This window comes from Apis laboriosa, unplaced genomic scaffold (genome assembly GCF_014066325.1).
Source record: "Apis laboriosa isolate Shangri-la unplaced genomic scaffold, ASM1406632v1 scaffold34_cov151, whole genome shotgun sequence".
NCBI lineage: Eukaryota > Metazoa > Arthropoda > Insecta > Hymenoptera > Apidae > Apis > Apis laboriosa.
This window is the reverse complement of record NW_025222928.1, coordinates 6,761,091-6,773,069: the sequence shown is the minus strand read 5'-3', so window position 1 is coordinate 6,773,069 and position 11,979 is coordinate 6,761,091. Positions and strand designations below refer to the sequence as shown.

Below are 11,979 nucleotides of genomic sequence, written 5' to 3'. Positions count from 1 at the left end.
TTAGTCTTTCTCTTACATATCATCAAATGTCAAAAATATTATTTCAAAATATTATACTTCTAAAAACACTCAAAAGATGACATTAATTCTTAATTCTTATTTTATCCTGTTTCGACTGTTTCAATACTCAAGAGATAGCGTTGATAATCATTTCTTATTCTACTTCTATTTTTTTTCTATTTTCTGTTTTTTCTTTATATGTTTCATTTGAGTCTAGTGATTTTATTATTATCGTTTTTCTATCCTTTTGCTATTTGTTTTCTTTGTCTATACATTTTTGACATACAATTATAAATAAAATGTGAAATATCATTCAAACACATATAATTTTTATTTTTGTTTTATTTATCTATTTAATTTAATAATTTTATTAATGTTCGAAATTAAATACATATTAAATATATAATCATAGGTTTCTAAAAAATTTAATCATGTTATTTTAATTATATCACTTTAAAATTATAACTTTTGTTTCAACATTTATCATTTATATTTTTCGAGATATTTATACATTTTTATAATAATAATATTAAATAAATCACACATATTCTGATGCATACATACATATAAATATGATTGTATTTATTAAAATTTATTTTAAAAGTTTTTTGTAATAAAATGTAATGCTTTATTTGTTAAATACAAATAGATAAAAGCTTAAAAATATTATTTGTATAACATCTTATCATATTTATACATCTTAAAAACTAAAGATATTATAAAATATCACAATATAACAATTATACTTTTATTCCTTCACATTATATATGTAAAGTACTTAATAATGAAATTTTACAATAATCTAATAAAAATATATACGAGAAATTTAATATCACTTTCTCATGTAATAAAGAATTATTTTTTAGTTATTATATAATGTAACATTTTCTATTTTTTTTATGATTATAGAAAAGTATTAAAAAGTATTAAAAAAATATAATTAATAATAATTTCATCAATGTTTTGAAATTTTAAAATTGTTATAATTGTCTTAAGAAACCTAGTTATTAACAAAAATCATTGATAATAAAAATGAGATAGTAAGAATTACAAATATAACAATTTTAAAAGCTTTTGAAAGAACATTTGAAAGACATAAAGTAATTGTACAGAAAAAATATAAAAATTATATTCCTAAACCTTCATAATAAAACACAAATTGTTCTACATATAGTAATTTTAAGTTTAATCATGTATATGTATAAAGACACAAAAATGAAATATAAATTTCTTATTAATCATTATAAATTTCATTAATTTAATTTTTTCTAATATTTATTTCAGTTTGAATAGAATTGTTATGATTAATTCAAAAAAAAAATATCCGATTTGAATGTGCAAAAAAAAAAATTAACTTTTTTTTATTATCAAAAAAGATATCTTTGATTTTCATTATTTCATTTGATTTTAAATTGTTACAATAAAATCAAGCAAAAAATGCTTATTTTCGTGGTGTAATTTTTAATCTAAGCCCATCAGCATTGTGTAATACTAATTCAGAAACAAAACGAAGTTGATCTTCAGTATCTAAAGATTCAACATGGAAGTTTTTCAATATATACAAAATAAGAACTTTAACGATCATTGTAGCGTATTTCCATCCGATACAATTACGGGAACCAGCACTAAAAGGAACAAAAGCGTAAGAAGGATATTTTGGTCCATTAGGAAGAAATCGTTCTGGTCGATAAATATCTGGTTCTGGAAAATATCGAGAATCTCGGTGAAGAAGGAATGAATTAACGAGAACCGTCGATCCTATTGGAATTTCATGTCCCACTAAAAACGAATTAATTTATTTAAAAAATATCCTATTCTGTGAAAATAAGAATTTCAAATTGAAAAGATCTTAAACTCTTATATTTTTAAACAAATAATATTTACAGATAGTAATAGGATGATAGATTTGTCTTGCGATGAGTGGTGTTACTGGATAAAGTCTCCATGATTCTTTTATGCACGCTTCTAGCCATGTTAATTTACTTAATATATCTAAAGTTAATTCTTTCGTCCCTACTGTTTCATAATATTCTTCAATGATTAATTCCTAAAATGAGAAATAATAAAAATTGTAAGATAATGATTTGTTACAAACTATAAAAACTATAATATATTGTAATATAATTATATTATATAGAATTTCTATACTTGATATTGAGGATGTCTTCCCAATGCATACAAAATCCATGATACGCTAGTCGCAGTAGTATCGTGTCCAGCGAACATGAATGTGTTCACTTCATCGCGAATATCATCATCGGTGAGAACTTTACCATCTTTTGATAATTCTAATAATAAGTCCAATAAAGCTTGACGTTTATGAGATTTTTCATTAAAATTTGTATCTTTTCTATCTTTCCACTCGGCTTTTCTTTCCGCGATTATCTATAATCAAAAATTATATTAATTTTAATATATAAAATAATATTAATTTTAATTCTTTATAATATTAAATATCTCGAATTTTTATATTAATTAAAAAGTTACTTTTATATTTTATATTTATATTTAAACGAAGCAAAAATTATTATAATTGTTTTGAATAAAAAAATTATATTTACTTTATTGACAAATCTATGAGTAACACTAAGTGCATGATCATGTTGTTTCCCCCACGATGTTAACTTAAAAATTGGATCGAAGGACATCCACACGTTTAGAAATCTTCTTTGCGAAATAGAAGCTAATCTAAAACAAATATACTTATATATATTATAATATATCTTCTTTTAATATAAATAATTTTAATAGAAAATATGCTTACGTGTTCACAGCTTGCACATATTCGTTTTTAAAATTTTTTTGCGCGTTAATATTATATCCCATGGAACTATCTGTAACATTAAAAAACAAAGATTATTAATTTTTCTTAAATATAAATAAAAAAACTCGATATCGATGAAACATTTAATCTCGCAAATATTTTCATGTTAAAATGACAAGATTTTCATGTTTGATGGCAAGTAATCATAAACCATTTTTATTATTTCAAAAATTCGCAGGTGTATTTAAGACTTGTATTATGCGTTCTCAAAATTTAAATTTATAATTCAAGAAGGCAATGGAAATATTTGATCCTTCGTTGTTCAACAGAAAATCCCGTGTACACAATATGTCACACGGAATGAAAAATCGATAAATTAAAAAAAAAAGACAAAGTTGACTTTTCCAATAATGTAGAAAATTTATTAAGTGACGTATATATATTATCAAGAAAAATGGCTACGTTACTCACTACTCGACACTGGGGATCAGACGAATCGTTTAATTGCTTTGGCAAGATGTTCGTGAGCAAGTTCACAAAATCGCAAGAAAACCGTAACAATAACATATTAACTCCAGTATCTGATTATGCGAATGCAGATAAATCCCTTAAACAGTCTGCGAAACGAAACATCGCTTCGAAAATTACAAAATTGAAGACCAAGACCTACAACGAAATTATTTTAGAATCTAGCCACGTAAGTGTATGACTTTCGTTCGAAATGACACGCACATTGAAAAATATATAACTTAACCCCGCAGTGTACACGTGAACTTGAGAAACATAAGTATCCACATGCAGATACCAGAAAGTGAGTTATTAGATATGTTATAAACGATGGATCTCGATGCTACGTACATATACTACGTACTTTAACCCTCGAAGTACGAGCCTGGGTATACACGTTCCAGATCATAAATCCAAACTTACTTAATTTTGAAAAAAAAAAAATTAATACTAAATTTAAAATAATATTACATCTAATTAAACTTATTTAATTAACCAATCAAATTAGCATCATTGTCGACTGGATCAAAAAGTAACTCAGCCATCGGATTGCGAGGGTTAAACGAATTATTTTCGAAACTTTATTGTCACATCGCGTGTGAAACGGAATTGTACTTTACCTGTAATAGGTGAAAGCATCGGCTCTCCTTTATGAAATAACCGAACGCACTAATCAATTAGCCCAACCACGGCAGCGAATCGATGAGAAGCAATTTCAAGTACGATCAAATCTATCGCAGATCCCAAAAGCATCGCCACGAATAATTGAACTTTCAAAGCCACGAATTCCGTATCAATATCCCTCTAAACCAGTTGGATACGTAGCACCCAGTGCTCTTACGGCAGTCGGTTCGTATTTTTTTTTTTTTTTTTTTTTTTTTTACGTATCCTAATATTGGAATGATTTTTCATGAATTTTTATTTATGGTGATTGTTATGTCTTTTTATAAACTAATAACGGGAGATATCATATATAAATGATATCTTGGAATGATTTTTATTTATTAATAAATTAATAGAGAAATTTATTAAAGTATTCTTTACAATTTATATGAAAGGAAATTTATGAAATTCATTCTTTTTTAAATAAAAAAAAAAAAAAAATTAGAAATTAGAAATAATTGGTAATTAGAATTATTTTCCAGCCACTCAACGTATAATTGAATTATCGAAGCCGAAAAGAAAACGGAGATTAAAAATAACAAAAATTAATCATAATAAAAGAAAATCAAAATTGCATAAAGAAAAGTCACGGTAATAACAAAACTAAAATTCTCTACTTTTGATATACGTACGCGTGTGTAAATAAAAAAAAAAAAATAAGTAAAATAAATATATAATTTTATTTTAGAAGTTATGGGAAACGCGGTAAAAAGAAGGATTACAAAAACAGGGATTATAAACATAATGGATTCAATCGCTACAAGAATGATCGAAAACAAAAAGTAAAAAAAAAAGTGAAACTATCAAATTCCGACAGAACTATTATTATGGTTGGCTTAAATTTGAAAAATGACAAGAAAATTCGTCGATAATTGTGGAGAATAAAATGCGTATTGTTTTTAGAATTTAGAATCGTTTAGAATTTTAAAGAGATATGACTGTCATCACATAAGATGTATTATGGAGTGTGAATATAATTAAATAACAAAAATTTATTATATTCGAAAATTATTATTCGAATATTATTTGATCTTACATTGCTTTTTTGTTAAAAAATTTTTATTTACTTTATATCTATTAATTTTAACAATATATTCTTTCTTTTGACTTATTATATAAATAAATCTATTTATAAATAAATCTGAACGTATTTTAAAATGAACAAAATTTGTTGAAAAAGATAACAATAAAAATAGATTGAAAATAAGTAATTTATTAGGTAACGTAGATTATTTCTCGTAACGAAGGCGATAAATATATTGCTAAAAGGAATATTATGCGATATTAAATCGTCTTACCGCATATTATGTCCAATGTCGCTCGTTTAGCATAAGGAACAATATCGAATTCTGGTTTGCCAATTTCGTTTCTGAGGCATGAAATTAATATTTGAGCCTCTTTAATTGTCGTCTTTAAATACAATTCCAAAAGACCACTGTGAAAAGTTGGCGTTAGCAATTTCCGGTGAAAGTGCCATTTTTCCCCTAGAATAACAATTTATTATATTTACCGACTTTTTATTTTCTATTTCTGAAATGACATGTTATAATTTTTTTTTACTAGATTTTTATTATTTTTCATAAATTTATAAAATATAAAAACAAATCCTATTATTAAAATTTAACTTTTCGCTGGAAAGAAAAATTTCGCTATGAGCGTTGATTAAAAAATTGGCAAGGAACATTTTACTAGGGGGATATGTAAAAAAATTTTTTTGATGATAGTTATTAAGAGAATATCCGATTCGAGTTCAATAATCATAAATTTTTGCTACCAGTTGTCTGGTTGGTAATTTGCTGAAATTTTAAACCAAAAAAAGATCCCAATAAATCATGGTTAAATGTAGCTTCTAAACCGGCCAGATAAGTAGATCGAATCGGTTCGATCTACTTATAGATTTTTTTTTTTTTGCGTTTTTTTGAATTTGTTCATCCTCGAACAAATTGTTCCTTTTTTACATTCTCTGATTCATGGAAACCTGATAGTATGCCCTCGAGCACGTACAACGTGTTGTTATAAGAATTTTTGTATAAAACGGTCAGGATATCCCATTTAAAAAAATTGAAGCTTATGGGATTTCGAATTTTGTAACAGGTAAATTTTTTATTACTATTTTTTTACATCATTTTTATAGCATTGTTAACCTTTTGAATATTCATCGTTGAAATGTTTTACAAAATATGTCACGAATTTTCATTATTACTATATTGTCTTCTTCGTGACATAGACATAAATAAATAAAAAGAAGAAATTTAAATTGTACGAAAGAGTATAAAAGATGGTGTAAAAATTAACAAGGAATGTATCAATACTATTTACTTACCGGTACTAGTTACCAAACCGGAACCAAGCCAAGGCTGTAAATATTGGTACTCCAAACTTTTGTCAATGTGAACACTACTGCTCAACAATGGTTGTATTGCTTCTGCTTTATAGAGAAAGATAAAAGGTCGCATCCCTACCCAGATCAGGTACATGTCCCCTAATTCTCTTCCCCATTTGATTATTTTTTTGAAGGCTTCTGTAACATATACATTTTTTTTGGTTTAACTTTTGCGGTCATCGACCTCTTACCTGTACGTATATCTCGTACAATTTATGCGAATCGAGTTTTTTTTTTTCAAGATATTGTCACAATTGCTCCTACTGATTAAATTGATACTCTCGAACAGTATCTTCGATCAGATTAAGTCACATGTAAGTACAAACATTTTATCTAGAATTGCTTATCGTTACAGAATTTCGATCTGATATAACTAAACGTGCGATATATCTGATATATTTTCACTCTTAAATTACATATAAATTTTTGCAGCTTTCTTTCATTTTATTTGACCATTTATTTAAGAATTATTCGTAAGATTGATCGAAATGACTCGAAATATTAGAATATCTTTTTCGGGTGAAAAAGTAATTTTAGCACATTTATTTTTATCAAATCGATATCATATAAAAATCTTTTTACTTTCTATCATCAAATGATACGATTTTAAAAACGGATTCTTCGATTTCTTTGAAATAATTTTTGCTGAGTATTATTTAATATTAATATTTTGTAGTTGTTAATTGAATAAAAATGAAAAAATGTAATAATAAATATGATATAATAATATCGATGAAAAATTCGAAAAATCATTCATTTCTCAGCAAGGAAAAACTGTATGAAAACTGTAATCGATATTAACTGTAATCGATCGAAGGGATTAATAGAACAAAGAAATAATTTACGAGAATTTCAAAATGTATATATTCCGAGATATTCTTATTTGAAACGAAGATGGAAATCAACGAAACGCTGAATTTTTGCAATGCGGTAAGATTGCCGATATTTCCATATGATTTCCGGCGGCCATTGACCCAAGGCATCAATATACAGAAATAGACCTTTTACAGTTATCGTCGTAGCCAATCAAGTTATTGTCGTATCTCTATGCTTGTTTCAGCCTCGTGACGCGAATTATTTGTCAAGAAAGGGAAGACGAGCATTGATGTAATGACAAGAGAGAAAGAAAGAAAGAAAGAAAGAAAGAAAGAAAGAAAGAAAGAAAGAAAGAAAGAAAGAAAGAAAGAAAGAGAGAGAGAGAGAGAGAGAGAGAGAGAGAGAGAGAGAGAGAGAGAGAGAGAGAGAGAGAAAGGAACGTAGAGCGAAACAAGAGCGAACGAGGATGACTCGTGTTGCAATTCTAATAAAAGAGGAGTGGCTGTACACTGACCGGACATTGACCGGTAAAAATGCAACACGAGGTCATCGAGTAATAATGACTCGGAACAAAAAGAACAGAAGACATGCTCTCTCGTAGACCTTGAAGTGCAACGTGAAGCTAGATATCCTTCGTATAATAGTACGTCTTCGATTTACTTTTGATTTTATTTTGATTTTAGTATGATAAAGTGGCCATTGTTTATTTTCATTTGTTTTCCAAGTTACTCATTATAAGATTCAATATTTATTGAATAGGAAGCAACTTTTTGTTATAATGTTACACCGATGCAAATAGACATCCATTAATCCATTAGAATACTTAACATCCATTAGAATAATATTTTCTTATGCAAATAAATTAAGGTTTTAAAATTCATTTTCATTCATCTTTGTCATATTAAAGCTACAATTTATAGTAGAAATATAACTTGTTATATATAGATGTAACTATTAATTATTATAAAATATCATATTTATTAATTATTCATTTCAAATATTTCATTTGAATAATCATTTGAATAATGTAATTGATGCAATCAATTATTGTAAATAAATTATCTGTTTTATGATTTCTTAAATCCAATAAATATTGCATAAATAAGCATATTTGAGATAATATTTTCAACTGTATATGTATATATATATAATGTATATATATATATATATAATAGATATCAAATAATTTATATCAAATTATTTAAAATAATTGTGTATGTTAGATAACTTGAAATATTATTTAAAATAATATCATTTCATAACACGATAGATAGAAATGAAATTGTAGAGTTCTACTATTTTTCTATATTTTTTTCTATATTTCTTTAATATACGTAAATGAATTTTCGAACTTAATTTTTTCGAAAATCAAATTTCAACCGTTCATATCAATATTTTTTACGTTATTGTTATCATTTACGATCCACCGATGTAGTCAAATCACATCGAGCATTCATTTGCAATTGCATAATTAGATTTACAAATGAAAACTATAGAAGTTTGTGTACAACTTGTAACTTCGAATCAAGGCCAATTCATATTAAAAGCTTTTTTTTTTAAATCATCAGTATCGCTGATAATTTTATTTTTTTTTTCTTAAGCCACGTGTAATTGCATACAATTACTACAGCTTTATTCAGAGCACGAACGACCTCGACCCGTTTCTTTCTTCGTCTGGTTACTCACGACACGCCAATCATTATCTATGTAGCATTCAGTGGGGCTGAGGTGGATAAATCCTCCTTTCTTTTTTCTCTTTTCCTTTCCTCCGCAATTTCACTTCACGAGTACACTCATACGTTCATTTTTCATATCCAGAGCATACCAAATTAAACGTAATTTCCCAAATATCGAAAATTTATCATCGATGATTGACATGACTTTCGATTTACTTTGAAAATGAATTATTACTCGATACTCATTTGTGTTGCGATAACCAATGCGCAAGATCGAGTGAAACTTTGGTTTTTTATGAACTCTTCGTTCTCTTCCAATACACGTTTCTTTTAAAAATATATATATATAATTAAAGAACACGCATCGCATAAACATTTGCGAAAAAATCTTCATTTTGTTACTACAAATCATATGTATGTATTTGCAATATAATTTCAGATATCGTATATATATATATGAAAATAAATGTTATTATTCGAAGATAATGTTCTACAAGTTTTGATTGATGACATTTTTTTGTAATAGGGTTTAATTAATTTTATTTAATTGTTAAAAAGTATTTATAAATGATATCAAATACACGACTAAAAAAAAATCACGTGATCTACTTTTCATTGACATAATTTATTAGTATTTATTTTTTTTACATTTCGATCTTTTTAATATTCAAATAATTTGTGTCCCCTTCTTCTCTTCACATACAAGATAAGGAAAATTTAAAAAATTAATACGCAATTCGAATTTTATCATATAATAAAAATATATATAAAAATAAAAATAAATGCTAAAAATCGTTACATAAAAAGAAGTAACAGTGAAAGATTTTGAGAAACCACACATGTTAAGGATCATTTATTTGCTTGAACTTACATCGCAAAATACCGATCTCGAGCGATCAATATGTATTTCTGTTCACAATATCAATGCATCTGCTTGCATGCTCGATCTCGCGAATTTCTTTGATATCGAGGTTATCGTTATCTTGTGCCAATTTGGAAATAAAAGTACGCGAATACCAGAATTACATACATTTCATCGTGTCTGACGACTATCTACGATATTTCATATTATTCATTTTTTTTTAAATATTTAATAGTAACAAATCGATTGATTTGACAAAAAAAATATTAAAGTTATTAATTATTAAACAAGATAAAATAAAATTTAATTATATTCAATAAAATTGAAATTATTTTTTTTTTATGACAAATTTTTAAATATTTAAAATAAATCTAGATATTTAATTTATTTTATATTATTTTTAATATTCTTAATTAAACATTATTAATATTTAATTATTATTTTAAAATTATTTTAAAATTTATCAATTTTATAAAATAAAAGTAAATAAGAAACATAAAGAATAATAATAATAAACATGAAAATAAATAATTTGCTTGAAAAAAATTATTGTTCTTAAGATATTTATCTAACTAAATCTTATTAAATCTATACTAAATATCTATAAATCTATACTATAAATTTTAAATATTTATTAAATATTATTATAATAATTATAATAATTAATTATTATTTAAAAAAATTAATTATAATGGCGCTCGCATATCAAAAATATTCATTACTTTATGTATGTTGACAACACGTTAATCTTCTTTTTCTTTTTTTATAACTATTCATTTATATAACGATTCATGATTTAATTTTTTCTTTTTAAGAAAAATGAAACATCATTGAACTCGTACTCATAATCGCTTTTTTTTTTAAATTTAAACATAACATAATATGCTAATTCAAGCAACTAGTTCATTTATCAGCTATCAAATTTTATAAAATCTCGCGTTAATTTACATTAATGCATTTAATTCGTGGTTTCACAATTTTTTTCACTAAAATGAGATTATTTTATAAATTTTTCTCAAAATATTTTATTTCTTGATTATAATTCATATCATATAAATTATAATTCATTTTTAATAATGATCAATTATAAAAATTATTTTAAATAATATACAGTGATTATAAAAAATATTAATGCATTATTATTTTTATTATAATATTTAAATAATTAATTAAATATAACTATAAAACATTAAATTAAATTTTGTATCATTTTGTAGTATGTGACTAAAATAATGTGATATTAAAATATCTGATAAAAAAATGTTTTATTGAAAAAAATTAAGGTTATGTATAAATAATTTTTATAACCAGTGTATATCACATTCATATTTGTCATAATCGAACTATAATCTGTATATATGATTCGATCTTACATAGCAATAGGTTAAGAACCGGCACGTGTCGAATTATTACAAATTATTTGATTAAATATTTTTAAACATTCTCTGCTTAAAATTTAATTTTTTGTTTAGCTTTAGATAAATATTCTTTTTTTCTTTTATTTTTTTTTTAGAAAATATTTCACTTACCTTCCGGACTGCAACATAATTCGTACGCGTTTCCAATGATGGGAAAAGCAGGAGGATAAGGCACTTTTCTCAAAGCGTATAAAAATTTTCCTCGTCGCACTAATAACAATACAACTATTGTCATCAAACATATCGACAAGATCATCGTGAGCCACGATACTCCCATAATGATTGTTGAAGAAGACATTCTGAATTTGTTCTGTTCGGTATGCCAATGTTCTCTTCAATATCTTCTCGCTTCTTGCATGTTTCATATGTTAAGTATTTATTATAATTTTTTATCTCATAAGAATTATAACTGCATGATGTATTTCAAATGTTTCTTCTCAAAATGTTCACTTTTGTCGGAGAATGAAAATTTACAAAAGGTGTTCTCATTTCACAAATCGTTTTCTCCTTATAGTCTTTTTTCTTCACTATGTTACTATGCACTATGTTACTATCAATCAATTTTTCTGATAAAAGAGTACAAAGCACCTCAAATACAAAAGCAAACTATTGACAAAATAGATATGTAACGCATTCGTGTGATGAAAAACGCGGAAAATTAAAAGATGACCTTAGAAAGAAAGAAAAACCGAAAGAGAGAGAGAGAGAGAAGGGGAGAGAGAGAAAGAGAAAAGAAAGAGAAACACAAAAAAAAAATTGAGTTATTTTCTATGGTTCACTGAATCAAATTAAAAGTAAAGTAGCAATTGTCACGGTGGAAACAATGCCGCAAAAGGACGGCAAAAGAAGAGGAAGAGGTCGCGTGCAACGCGTGTCATGGAATGACTCCC

At 25.7% G+C, this 11,979-nt stretch overlaps 2 protein-coding genes across 2 annotated transcripts; one reads left to right on the top strand and one right to left on the bottom strand.

Annotated features, from left to right (window-relative positions):
- Nucleotides 1–1,298: 1,298 nt before the first annotated feature.
- Nucleotides 1,299–11,979, bottom strand: LOC122715191 (cytochrome P450 4c3-like). Its single transcript, XM_043937170.1, has 8 exons — nucleotides 11,201–11,979; nucleotides 6,258–6,455; nucleotides 5,233–5,418; nucleotides 2,765–2,834; nucleotides 2,562–2,688; nucleotides 2,149–2,385; nucleotides 1,885–2,047; nucleotides 1,299–1,779 (listed from the first exon to the last, which is right to left on the bottom strand). Exons 1-8 carry the CDS (start codon nucleotides 11,385–11,387, stop codon nucleotides 1,442–1,444), a joined length of 1,506 nt encoding a protein of 501 aa, XP_043793105.1. The 5' UTR covers nucleotides 11,388–11,979; the 3' UTR covers nucleotides 1,299–1,441.
- LOC122715195 lies at nucleotides 2,845–4,974 on the top strand. Its single transcript, XM_043937174.1, has 4 exons — nucleotides 2,845–3,461; nucleotides 3,901–4,120; nucleotides 4,417–4,525; nucleotides 4,623–4,974. Exons 1-4 carry the CDS (start codon nucleotides 3,219–3,221, stop codon nucleotides 4,804–4,806), a joined length of 756 nt encoding a protein of 251 aa, XP_043793109.1. The 5' UTR covers nucleotides 2,845–3,218; the 3' UTR covers nucleotides 4,807–4,974.